General features: G+C 43.9%; 1 protein-coding gene across 3 annotated transcripts in view; it reads right to left on the bottom strand.

Annotated features, from left to right (window-relative positions):
- Positions 1-5,668, bottom strand: part of TYRO3 (TYRO3 protein tyrosine kinase) — an 81,609-nt gene extending 75,941 nt beyond the window's left edge. For all 3 annotated transcript variants that reach the window (XR_013835568.1, XM_079964423.1, XM_079964422.1), the window contains exon 1: positions 5,415-5,668. Coding sequence is in view for 1 of the 3 variants with exons in the window: in XM_079964422.1 (XP_079820548.1) it covers positions 5,415-5,508 (94 nt within the window). In the remaining 2 variants the exon portion in view is untranslated. The remainder of the gene's footprint in view (positions 1-5,414) is intronic.
- Between the last annotated feature and the right edge of the window lie 8,036 nt (positions 5,669-13,704).

Below are 13,704 nucleotides of genomic sequence, written 5' to 3'. Positions count from 1 at the left end.
GCAAAAACATTTCCCAACCCCTGCTTTGGATGTGTGTTGGATTGCTGTGCTATTGACCCTACAACAGACTGAGCATAGTGCTGTAACTATTACCTAGTTACAGGTCCCAGGGGAGAGTTCAGATTACTGAATGTTCCTCTATATAGAAAACCAGCCCATGAGGGAGGAGGTCTCCAACACCTAATTCTCTATGGGTGGTTCCAGATGAGTTTTCCCAGTAGTGATGTATGGAAGTGAGAGCTGGACCATAAAGAAGGCTGATCACCGAAGAATTGATGCTTTTGAATTATGGTGCTGGAGGAGACTCTTGAGAGTCCCATGGACTGCAAGAAGATCAAACCTCTCCATTCTTAAGGAAACCAGCCCTGAGTGCTCACTGGAAGGACAGATCGTGAAGTTGAGGCTCCAATACTTTGGCCACCTCATGAGAAGAGAAGATTCCCTGGAAAAGACCCTGATGTTGGGAAAGATGGAGGGCACAAGGAGAAGGGGACGACAGAGGACAAGATGGTTGGACAGTGTTCTCGAAGCTACCAGCATGAGTTTGACCAAACTGCAGGAGGCAGTGGAAGACAGGAGTGCCTGGCATGCTCTGGTCCATAGGGTCACAAAGAGTCAGACATGACTAAACAACTAAACAACAACAACCCTTTCTGCAGAAAATCCAACAGGCTTAAAAAAAAATATTCTGCTTCTAATAATCCACTCATGGTACCTGAACAACCTCACATCTGAAAGCACCCTATGTCAAGTGGGATTTTTGTATGAAGGCGCATTCATTTATGTGAGCTCTCAACAGCAGTCTGAAGTGCCCAGACACAGGTTTACCACCTCAGGGAGTACTAGGCCTGCTGTGACACTGGCTTTCCAAGATGCCCCGCTAGGATGTGCCCAGCATGCCAGGACCATAGGATCCCCCTGCGTATATAACTTAATTGCATTCATATTTCTATGGCATGCTAGCAATCGCTCATACTGAGACTGATAAAGTAATTAGGGGATTTTTTGACTGTGCAAAAGTAAGAACATGAAGCTAGTGTCAGGGGACCCAACTGTGGTTAGTACAGCCCACCTGCACAACATCAGTAATGTTATTCCCTACTAGAGAACCTCTGTAGGGGAAAAGCATGTTGTTCTTTTATTGGGACTTTTATTGGATTACAAAGCCTGTTAATTCACTGGTTCCCATGCTGCACTCCTTGTAATTTTTCTCCCTTTTGTTGTTCCTGTAAACTTAGTGGAAATTGCTAAGAGCGATGAAGCTGGCAAAATAATACTTTATGTTCAGACGCAGCATTTGTTGTTGTTGGGCTAAGGAATTAATCATGCCACTAAGAAACATGATCTAACCCCTTATTATTAGATTCAACAATGACATAAATGGTGTGTGAGTGTGTGTACCAGAAAGCATCCTCCCTCTTAGCTCTCCCTCTAAGTGAATATAACAAGCCCTGCATAGCCACGCCACATACACCTAAAACACACGCATGACATGACAAGCAGTCTTATGAAATGTAGGCAGCACCCTGTGGCAACAAGACTGCTCAGCTTTCAGTAATGCACTTGGCTAACAGGGTTAATAACACACAAGCATTGATATATCTGGGAGGCAACTTAAGATTTACATTCCCACCCTCTGCTGTGGTTCCAAGAAATCACAGTGCAAGTCACATTGGAAGGAGTGTACTGGGCAAAGTACAAGAAGGACGGATTTTGCGCAGGGAGCAGGAATTTTTAAGGGACCAATTGGCTTTAGTCTTCTTTTGGCTCTTGATGAAAGGAAAAGGACGAATGGTTAAGAGATAGGAAGGTTTGGAAAGAACAGGGATTAATTTTAATATATATTGAGTGTGCACACACGCACACACACACATATATATTCCCAATTTCCAACCCTGATTGTTACCTAATTAAGCTCTTACGCACAGAGATAATTAAAACCTAGTCATTAACGTCTCTTCACAATGTAATGATTATGGAAATCAAAAGATGTTGCTCAATTAGGAGGTGCAGCTTCGCAATTCTTACAGATTTGGACTCAAGAAGCAGTGTGGCTCTTAGCCACCTACCTTTCCTAGCCAGATGGCAGCTGCTTAGAGAATTGACAACAATTATGTAACTGTATACAATTATATTATGTAGGAAACATAATAAACATTCCTCGCAAACCGGGATGGCTTTCTCTGTTAGTTCAGATGACAACTTGGCAGCCTGGGAAGTTAGCTGAGCTGCTCCACCTTTTGGGTCCAATGTGGGCAGAAAATCCTGCCCAACTGCGAAGTGTGTCTTGTCATGAAAGGAGGAAATGGCATGACTGGGAAAGAGACGTTTCTACATTTCACCACCACCCCTGACAAACGCTCAGCAGGAAACAGGGCAGCACTGGGAACATCCTGTGAGTTGTACTTGCTTGCCAGGCCTGGTTCCTATGGGTCTCTGCCTTTAATCATCCACTGTTCCCAAGACAATTAGGGAACACACATCTATTTCTTTACAGAAACGATATGCTATCTAAACTTGACAACAACCCAGTGCTGCTAAGTTCTTTTGCACAGCAGCTTGTTAACTTTAATTCTCTGAGAATGCAGATTACTGCCAGAAAAGGAATCCAAAATGCATTCTTAAGGGAAGAAAATGGGAAACTGGAGAAACATGTCTGCATGGGAGAGCAATCTTTTCTCTCAGATGCCAAGTGTGCAAGACCAGAGCCCCAGATCCTTTGTGTATACTGTAGAGGGGAATTCAGAGTTGGGGGCTCCACATCATGACCATAACATATGGGAGCTGTTTATTATGTCAATGAATATGGGCTCCATGCTAGAACCATTGGACTACTGTATCTTGCTCCTAACATGGAGGCTCTTCATGCAAAGGGGCACATTGTACAGCATGATAGCCACCATGTATAGTCAGCAGCAGCAGCTTTTCCTACAGGTTCTGGATAACTGCTGTAATGACTGAACTGGTCCACAACAAACCTGGAACTTGAAATGGATCATAGCCAGGGGTGCCTAATCTGTGGCTCTCTGGGTGCTATTGAACTCCAACTCCCATCAGCCCTAGTCAGCATGGCCAATAGTTAAAGATGTTAGGAGTTGTAGTTCAACAACATATGGAGGGCCACAGGCCAGTCACTCCTGCCATAGACTTTTCTCACCTTTCCATATTTTTTTAAGAGCATTTGCGGACTCTGATTGGCTGGGAATTCTATATAATGTTGGTCAGTTTTGTTCCTGGTTATGATGCTGTCAACTTTATATCATAGTGAACTGAAAACATGGCACCATGGCACCACTACTGTCAATGTGGTGCCAGTGTATTAGGCTTGTCTTCCAGCCTAGCCTCTGTTGTCTTTTTACTCTCATCTACTTATGCTTGCTCAGCCAATGGACAACTTTGATTTATATTGACTCCAGCCTTCAAGCACACAAAGCACCTAAGCCTGGAAACTGATGCCTGACAGCTCCCACCTAAAACTGTCAGCTCATGGCCCAGACAGAACGCGACGACACTAGACATCATTCAGGAAGAGTAACTCCTATTCCAGTACAATAGTGGGAAAATGGATCATCACAGTTATCAAGGCTGGAGTCAGCAGGTGTCCTGGATCTGTTAATGTACCTTGCTGTGTCTTCAGATTAGGAGCTAGAAACCTGAAGTCAAATAACTAGCCCAGCCAAGAGCATCAGATTCACCTACAGGTGGGCTCCCGTCCTATCAAGCAACACTGAGAAATTGCACCTTGTGACAGCATGCCACATATTCAGTTTCACTCATTAGTGCTTTATTTAGGCTAGTTCAATTCCACAGGAAGATGAATTCTCAATGTAAATGTTTGGAATCCTTCCAGTTGTCTCCGCAACTGACTCTGTCTATTGGAGGTGAAATCATGAGATACCTGTAGAAATGAATAACCACTTTACCTTCATGATGTATACTAACCATGTAACTTTATGTATGTTTTCTCAGAAGTAAGTTCTGACTGGGCTCACTAGGATTTACTCCCTAGTAAGAGTATTTAGGATTATGTTATATTAAAGGAGGAAATATTGCTGCAATGGAAATATTCTGCAATTGCAGCATTCACAGGAATGTCTCTTTTTATGCCATCACCAAATGGGTCACAATAGACAGAACACTGTGCATTCCCAAAATACCCTATGAATACAATGAATACTCAATGAGCACACATGGGAATTTTAAGTTTCCCAAAGTTTTTGTATCACTGGGTGGGTGGGTGGGTGTGTATCTTGCTATAATGATGAACGTATGGGATTAAGTTACACAGAAAAAGGAGAAGTTACATGGAACAAGTAGGTCAATATTCAAATACAAAAATATAAGTTATTTTTATTAATTAGGCGGCAAAAGCCTTACACACATTTAAAGTGCCTGCTCAATAAGCAAACCCTAAGATCAAAATTTCCAGTGATTATTACGCCAGTCAAAGCAAGTGATCTTTTAAAGACAGGAATATTTCAAAACAGATGTACTCCATAGATTAGCTGCCAAAATATGGCTTCAAGGAATGTCAATCCAATCTGAGATTTTCTGACTTTCCCCTCCACCTCCAAATATGCCAGCCTCAGAGCAGTCCCCTTGAGGCCAGTAAGTGTTGCTGTGCCCTCACTCAGGACCTCTGGAAAAGTAATGAGGCGCTTAAGGCACTTAGGTGAAGAGATCATATTTCACAACAGGGGTGTGAGATCTGAAATCGTGACAGCTCCAAGACTGCATTCATTCTCTTTGGAAGAGCTGGCATCCTGCAGATAGCAAGGGGCCATGGGGAAGCGAGTCAAATTCAGAAAACAGAAGAACTACAAGCTTGGCTCTGCTGCAGATACTATTGATGTGCACAGCAACAAGGTGGGAGATGAAATAATACTAATACACAATTCAAATAAAGGATACTCGACAAAGAAAGTAAGGGGTGGGGAAGAGACACATTCCCCCAATTAAGTTCTGTAACTTGTTTCAGCTCAGACCAGCAACTCTGATTTAGACCAGCTCCACAACACACTGGGATGTATGGCCGCTGTACTTAAGGGTGGCAAACAGCTCTTGTTCCTAACTCTTCCCGGGAGTCCCTTCCGGGAGAAAAAAGTGAGCTGTCAACGTGAGGGGTTTTGTTTGTTTGTCTGTTGAACCGCCCGAACAAGCCAGCCTTGCAAACGACGGGGGTGGGCACGCGCGAGGCGGAGGGATTCCCATTTCTGGATCAAATCAAGAGGGCATTTTTAGACCAAACCCACAGATCCACGCAAGAGGTCAGACCTGAGCAAGGGCTCCCACAGGGACAAAGTTGGGGGGGGGGAGAGGCATCCCCAACGAGTCCGGAGAGGAAGCGCGGGGAGGAGAGTAGTAGCAACCAGCCAAGTAAGTCCATGGGGTCAGCCATGCCTTCTCCGCCTTACCTGTGACAGCCGCGACGTCCCGCAGAAGGAGAGCCCATAGTGCCGGCAGCAGCAACAGGAGTCCCCGGATCTGCATAGTCTGCTTCATCTCCATCTCTTCCACATCATCATCTTTGTCATCCTCCTCCACGCCGGGTTGCCTCCGCTCGCTTCCAAGGAAGAAATGAAACGGGGGCGGGGGCGGGGGGAGAGGAGGCGAACGAGAAGGAGAGGCGGTTTGGGGATGTTGGGGGGGGGGGGGAGAGAGCGGGATCGGGAGGGAGGGAGGGAGGGGAAGCCGCGAGGAGAGCCAAAGCAATGCCCTCAGATTCGGGAATGCGCTGGGCGCCTCCAGCAGCAGCAGCAGCAGGGCTGGGGGTCCCGCCGCGTCGAGGGTCTCTCCTTCCCACGCGCGCGCGTGTGAGAGAGGGCAAGCGAGGCAGGGGAGCCTGAGGTGGCGGCAGATTGGGGAGCCGCACCAGCGCTCGCTCCCGGCTGGCTGACCCGCCTCCTCCTCCGCTCGCTGCGCTTGTAATCCAAGATCCGCGAGCCGACGAGTTCCCCCCCTGCCGGCCTCGCAGAGTTCAGTCGGCGAGCAAGCGCCGCTCGCCTCGGCCGGGCTCGGAGCTCCCCCTCTCGCCGCTTCTGCGCCGCCGCCGCGACTTCCTTCAACAAGTCGCCTTCTCCTCCTCCTCCTCCTCGCCTTCCTCCTGCTCCTTCTCCGCCTCTTCTCCTCCAGGAAATGGCGCTTTCGCGAGGCCACACGGCAGAGCCCGGCTTCTCATCGTGACATCACCGGCCTCATCATGAATATTTATCCAGCCTGTCTATTTATTGCCCTTCTCCCTCTCTGCTCCCACCCGCCTCGCCGAGTGGGAAATGGCGGGCTTCTTCTCGGGGGTGGTCGCAGCCTCTCTACGCCTTCGGAGGGAGGCGCGAGAGGGGCGCTGGAAGCGCGCGCGCCCACAACCCCCTGTTGCGCCAGCAACCCGGGGAAAGAGACGCAGTTTCGTCGCGCTGGCCAAGTCGGCCTCACCCAACATTCAGATGAATACATTGGTGGTGTCTAACAACGGGAAAGGAAAAGCCAGTATCAGACACCAAGCCCAGTTCTGAAATAAAGTAATACGTTTCCTCCATGCAGGAACAGCCGGGGAGGAATGTATACTGAGTAAACACACACCAGGCAGTTTGAAAGCATGAAGTACCCGTGTGGCTTTGGGCGAGAAATCACAGATCTAAATTCTGTCGTCCTTAGTTATTTCTTTCAAAAGCTGCATGGATTTTACATTCTGCATTTTTGCATTTTAAGTTTCTGGACCATGTTTAAAGGCAGCCCCCCCCAAGAGCACATTACAATAGTTGAGTCTTGATGGAACCAGAGCAACTAAGGAAGGGCCCATCCATACCTTGGCTTAATGAGGACTGTGAACCCATGTGTCTCTCTTAATTAACACCCCACCTCGCGTGTGGTGCTCTCTTCCAACCACCCATGGGGCAAAAGATTCCTGCATTACAGGGGCTGGGCTAGATGACCCACAGGTGCCCCACTAGATGACCTATGGTTCTGCTGCTCTCCCACAGTTCCAGCGATTCGCCATGCAATCAATGTAGCTCTCCTGTTTGGATTTTCGAAGCATAGGAAATGGGTATGTAGGAATTAAAGGAGCTGCAAGGGTTTCACAACCCACATTCTAACTAAGGTATGGACTGGCTGTAAGGTCCTTTCTCTTGATAGGGTTGTGAAATATACTCGGAGTCGAGAATGGATTTCATGCTCTTTATTCAGCTCATAGTGGTGAGGAGGAATGGAAGTTCCCCCGCAGTATCTGCTTTATATACATTATTTACACAATGGGCTGCACGTGATTGGCTAATTCCGGGATTCTCCTTTAGGCCAATCAGGTTGTGGATTCAGTTCCATCTGGAGCTGGATTGGGTAGCTCCTGTGGACCAATCATACTGCTGCGTTGTTCTAGGACCAATCAGACTGCTGCATTTTGGATCCTATTCAACTCAATACATAACAGGTTGAGATGGCATATCAGCTGGTTAAGTTGGCAAAAGTCACTTCTCGCTACTGCGTAGTCTAGGAGGGGCCCCCACAGCTGTGAACCTGGGCTTTCGGGAAGTGAAATCCCATGGGGTAACCAACAGTTTCCAGGGTTCTTTTCTACACTTGTATCATATAGCAACTCTTGCTCACATTTTCTCTGAACTAACATTTCTTCATAGGTGCCTTGCTCCATCCCTTTGATCATTTGAGGTGCTCTTTTCTGATTAGTTTTGTATATGTGGTTCAAGGCAAGCACAGAGCCCCTTCAAATGAATGTACCCATGATGTTGTTGGGGGCTACAGCACACATCAGGAGGAGAGGGTAGAACTAGCCCACGGAGTTCCAATGCCATCTCCCCACGTGTGGGGCCCTCAACTTCTGACCCCACTTTCTTAGCTCCAATATGTTAGTCATTGATTTCTTCGTTCCTCATGAATTTGGGATTTGCCCAAATATTGTCAAAATAAATGGGAACTGAGTAAACATTCTGACTCGTGAAAATTAAATGTCCAAAATTCATATACAGTGGTACCTCGGGTTAAGTACTTAATTTGTTCTGGAGGTCCGTTCTTAACCTGAAACTGTTCTTAACCTGAAGACCACTTTAGCTAATGGGGCCTCCCGCTGCCGCCGCGCCGCCGGAGCACAATTTCTGTTCTCATCCTGAAGCAAAGTTCTTAACCCGAGGTTAGCGGAGTCTGTAAGCTGAAGTGTATGTAACCTGAAGCATATGTAACCCAAGGTACCACTGTATATATATTCACCTTTGCTTACCTCTCACAGAGACTGAGATTGCAAGAGTTTCTTCATAGCACAGGGAACATAGATACTGACACAGTCATTAATATTATAATATGGTTTGGGGGTATTTAGAGTAGAGAAGCAACAGGCAACTCCTCTTCCTTTGCTATTATTTCTGAAGCAAATCCCCCTCCTGTAGATGAATCCAAAGCAGCTATTGGACTTTTATAACACAAGTTTGTGTGTATAACTTGAAGTTTAGGCCTGCAATGAGCAAACCTATAATGCACATAATCCCTTAGACTGACATTCTGGCTTCCATTGGTAAAAAGATCCAACCCCTCCCCCCTTTTTTTGCAGCAGCCAACTCTGCCAGCCTATAGCATGTCTCACATGCATTTCTAGTCTGTTGCCATAGCAACAAGAACCTAACTTCCCTCCCACTTCTTTCTGCCAAGTTGGTTGTTGCCCATCAACACATCAATGATCTGGAATAATGCCCTAATTTCTGTCAGATTAACTCATGGGCTTTCAAGTAGCCATTATGTGTCCCCCCCCCCCCTTAGTTCTGCCTAGTAGTTAAACACTTTACGAGTGCTCTGTTCAAATTACCCTTATTTGCATAGGAAATAGAGACCTCTTATTAACATAAGATTCTATGATTGGTTTTTTAATAAGCTCTGCTTCTAAAGCATTGAGATCCCTACAGGGATTTTGCCAATTTTTCCAATCATTGAGGTTTCACCTGATAAAAGGTCACAGCTCTAGTTCCCGGGACGTTCAGATTTGCAGGTGCAGATCAGTATTGATATTGTTAAAAGAAAAAACTGTTCCTTTTCCCTTATGGGGTACCCAGTAAATGTGTTTGATCCTGCTCATCTGTCCTGAAAATCTAGGTAACCGTATCCAAATGGCTGCTTCCTATTCCATGGAATCTGTTTCCTGTTCCATGAAATCCTTTGAAAGGATGAGCCTTGTTCTTTTTAAGCCAACTTTGCTTACCATATTTCTACATGCCTACTTTCCTTTTATGATTTAGTGCCATGTGATTCTGATTTCCTAATATAGAACCTGTTGTTTTATTTTACTGCACTACCATGCTTATGGATTTCAGCCCCTGTGGCTTAAAATGCTCCGTTCTGTTATCTGTTTGCTTTTTACATGACCAAAAGACAATTCAAAAAGCATTAAAATCTATTGAAAGTACCCATTTGGTGATTACTACTTTTTCTGAGTCTAAAATCTCCTACAAGGCCCCCCAAACTTAAAAAATAAATAAATTGTAGAGCATTTGCTTTAAATGATTTTTGGGACTTTAAGGCTGCAATCCTATGCACACTTACCTGTGAGTAAGTCCCATAGAGCTTTAGACGGCTTACGTCTGATAACAAATTCTTAGGATTGCACTAGAATGCCATCGAGTGGGCGTAGCCTGAGTCTGTTCTAGGCTGCTGTGGAAAGCTTTGTGCAGAGCAAAAGGCAAGGGTACCACTTTTAATAAAAGGATGAAGGCAGGCAGTTATTTTAAACTCACTGGTGACGTGTGGCACTTTAAAGGTGCCTGCTTGCTAAAGCAATCTGTACGTGTTAAGCTTAAATTTCTCTTTCTAGACATGGCAAGTCCTATTGCGTCCCAGCATGCAAAGGGGCCTGGTTAGAATTATTTTGCTCTGTTAGTTGCCAAGCCTGCTCTGCAATCATACTATTACTCATATCCTTGAGGAATCCCTAGCATTGGAACAATGCCAAGCAGACTCCATGACTGGAATAAGAATACGTGTCTCTTTTGCTCCTGTTCAATGGAGAATCACCAAAAGAGAGGCTGATAAACCACATGTAGGTGAGAGACTGAGAAGATGTCCTGGTTCTCTTGGGGCATGACATCCTTTGAAAGGTCTTGTTCAGAGGCACGGTGTTCTCAGGTACTGTCTCAGGCTATTAAATATATTCTTTGCATATATTTGTTACCAAGCTCTGGATGGTTGCTGGTTTACTAATGGTTTCTTCTGTGTTGGGCTTTTCTACTTCACAATGTGCTGTTTTTCATGGTCATTATTGATTTCTGTGAAATAATAATGATTAAAAAAAACCCCTCACAATACTATTTGCTTGAATAAGTCCCCTCAAAGTCCACAACTGAAATGCATGTTGGTGAAAACTGTAAATAAATATAAGCAGAGCCTGATTATGGGAAGCACTTTTAAAAACATCAGTATATTTTTATGAATTTATATTTCTTATTATTTATTTATTCAGTTTAGATTCTGCCCGTCCTCCCAACGGAGTGGAGGAGTTACACATGTATATTTTTCCATATACAGACAGTATTTGTGCTTTCAGATTAATGCCACCTGGTGCTCATTTAAAGTTCTCTAGTGCATACCACTCGCGCAGAAACTGCACTGCCTGGGCATTAACCTGGCTTCCAATTACTCTGAACAAAGCATGTTGGCAATGCAGTCCGGATCTTTAATGAGTTGTACTGACATGATGTTGTTGCATGACATTTCTCCTGCTACTATTCCTCCTGCATTAGCTGAAGTGATCTCAGGGAAATTAATTATTTCAACCAAACATTTTTCACTTGTATTCAATATATAAACTTTTTTTTTCAAGATCCTACAATTGTTTCACAATGTCTTTGCTGGTGTAAACTGGCATATGTTCATTGACTGCATTTAACTGGGGATCCATTTCGTACATCCATTGATTACATTTGGAATCATAGAAATGTATAGTTGGAAGGGACCTCAGGGCCCATCTAGTCCAACCCCCTGCAAGGCAATGCAGGAATCTTTCACCCATTGTGGGGCTCGAACCCAAAACCCCGAGATTAAGAGTCTCGTGCTCTACCGACTGAGCTATCCAGCCTCAACTAATCTTTTGCACTGTCTAATGATTGGTTCTCCGTTAGGATTTTTACATTGCTTAAGTTTAGTAAGATGAAGGGAGTCTTTAAATCCAATGATTTTAATGGATCTACTCTGAGTATAACTCAGATATAAATGTGGATTGATAGCTATGCATAGTTCAGGTACCTGTGCTAAACCTACACTGTAGAGTGATTGCCTTTCAGAAAATAAAAGAAAATAAATCAGATGGTTCCCATATCCAAAAAAATCTTGTACTGATTTTCCTTTTTCCTTATTCCTTTTAAGTGAATAAGAATGAATCCCATTGCGTGATGGGTGACAGGACAATATCTTCCACTGCACCTGAGTGTAGCAAGCTAGTGGTTGTCTGCCCTGAAAACAGATTTGGGTCAGATATTCCACAATGGCACACACAAACACAAATCCCCTATAAGAATACAAGAGTTTAAGAAGAGGACTGCTGGACCAGGCCAATGACCCATCCAGTCTAGCATCCTACTCCAGATACATAGAAGAAGCCCTGAAGCACAAACAGCACTCCCACCTTATGCAGTTCCCAGCAATTCATATTCTCAGAGGCATATTGCCTTGAATAGTGGAGGAACCCACTTTGTTAATGTTTTTGTCTCCTCCTTGACTTCCTTGCACACTTTTAAAAAACACAGGAAATATTATAATATGTTTGGCTACTGGATGGAATAACTGTTCTAGGAATTGTTAACATTGGTTGCCAACTAATCCCGCTCTTCTGCTTTCAATCCACTTGATGGCGATTATGATTGTGCTTTTAGAGGTGAAGACCTTGCAGTTCTTTTAGTTACTTTTGGTTTGCTAACAAGGGCTCTGTTATGCTGTATTTAGTTCATCGTTGCATTTGATTACATTGGGTGTTTCTAACCAATTCTTGTAGAAGCTTCGGTATAAGGTAATGATTCCATCAATCATTATAGTTTAATTTAAAACAATGTTTTATTTATCAATTGTTGGATTTATATCTCATTTCCAAAGAGCTTCACGCAGTGTACCTGGATTCCTTGGAACACACTGAGTGCCGGGTTTACGTATAAGCTAAACAAGCTATAGCTTAGGGCCCCACTCCCTAAAATATCACTGGCTTGCTCATTTCTATATATAGGGTGCCTACATTCTGCATGGACTGGTTGCATGGCAACATGTGCAAATGGCTTTAGATACCTATTAGGTCCATAAATTACCATATAGCATATATTCAACACAAAAAAACAGTACAATTCGTTGTTATTTTCAAAGGACAGCTGGACGTATAAAGGGCTGCATTACCTTCAGTAGCTTAGGGCCTCATCAAACCTAAATCAGGCCCTGAACACACCTATCGAAGTCGTGGTGAGGCCCTGAACAGCTCAGTTTCAGAGATGCAGCTACATTGAGCAGATGACAAAAGTGGGAGAAGAGAGGAAGATGGGCATCTGCTTTGAACACTTCCTTTTGATGACACTATGCTTTCCTTTTGCAGTGCAGGCGCAGCTGTTAATTCATTTTGCCCTGCAAAACTAGTGAATATTGTAATTCAGATATAATGAAGGACTGAAACCAGTTTAATATCACTGAAATCAATGGATCTAAGCAAATCTCACTACAAATACTTTGGTTCAATGCACATTATAGACCGGGCTGCTACTCATTGCTGGAAAATAATTATTGAAAGTTGTTCAGTATAAACAATTGTTTGTAATAACCCAGAACACTTTAAGAAATGTGTTTTTGTAGTTTTCTTCTTCCGGATTTTCAATTAATAGCAGACATAAACAATAACTTTAAAGGTGCTAAATAGTAGAGAAATATCAACATTTCTCGCTGATATATACATGTGCACCTGTTTTGTTCAGCAGGGATCCAAGTGCTGGAACAAAGGTAAATTGGCTGTTTCTTAATCCCTGGCATAACCTTTAGCTACTATAAAACTAAGCTTTTGTGAGGTCATCCCAAGCAAGCATACCTGTTCTTTTGCATGCAATATAGTTTCCTAAAGGAAGTCTGCTGAGGACTCTTACTGAGCTGTCTGTCACTGTTACCCTCACTTCAGCTTGAGCCTTATCTGTTCTTCTGCACTAGTTTGTTTCCTGGGATATGTCTTGGGGACTCCTGGTACCATTTATTCTAGATCCCTGATGAAGTCACTGTTTAGTGTTTCACTAATGAGGTTGGTAAGCAGAGGCACACAAAAGACTCAGTGATTGCAGCGGCAGAGAGGAATTAGTTCCCCTTACTTATTATGTCCTCTGCAGTGCTTGTCAAGAGGTATGGAACAGCAAGCTTATCAGGAAATATAAGCTAGTTATGTATCCTTTTTAGAAAAAGCTTTTATTTGTATATTACTGATAATTGTTTCATATATATCTTTTGTATATTATAAAAATCACCACTTAGGGATGTTTTGATCAAGCTGCTTAAAAATTGTCAATGAAACAAATGAGTAGAAATTATCACTAAGCCGACAACAAACATCGGACTAAAGCTGGCTAGTGATTGTGGTTTGTTAGGACAAAACAAACCATGGTCCTGTGTTTGGATGTGATACAAACCTTTGTGGTTTGTTTGCCCACTCACATGAGAGGTCACAGTTATTCCTTTAGCAGACAAATCTTTGCCTTGGTTCACTGA

Source organism: Podarcis cretensis, assembly GCF_951804945.1.
Source record: "Podarcis cretensis genome assembly, chromosome: 1".
Classification (NCBI taxonomy): domain Eukaryota; kingdom Metazoa; phylum Chordata; class Lepidosauria; order Squamata; family Lacertidae; genus Podarcis; species Podarcis cretensis.
The sequence above is the reverse complement of the archived record's forward strand: the minus strand, read 5'-3'. Positions and strand labels throughout refer to the sequence as shown.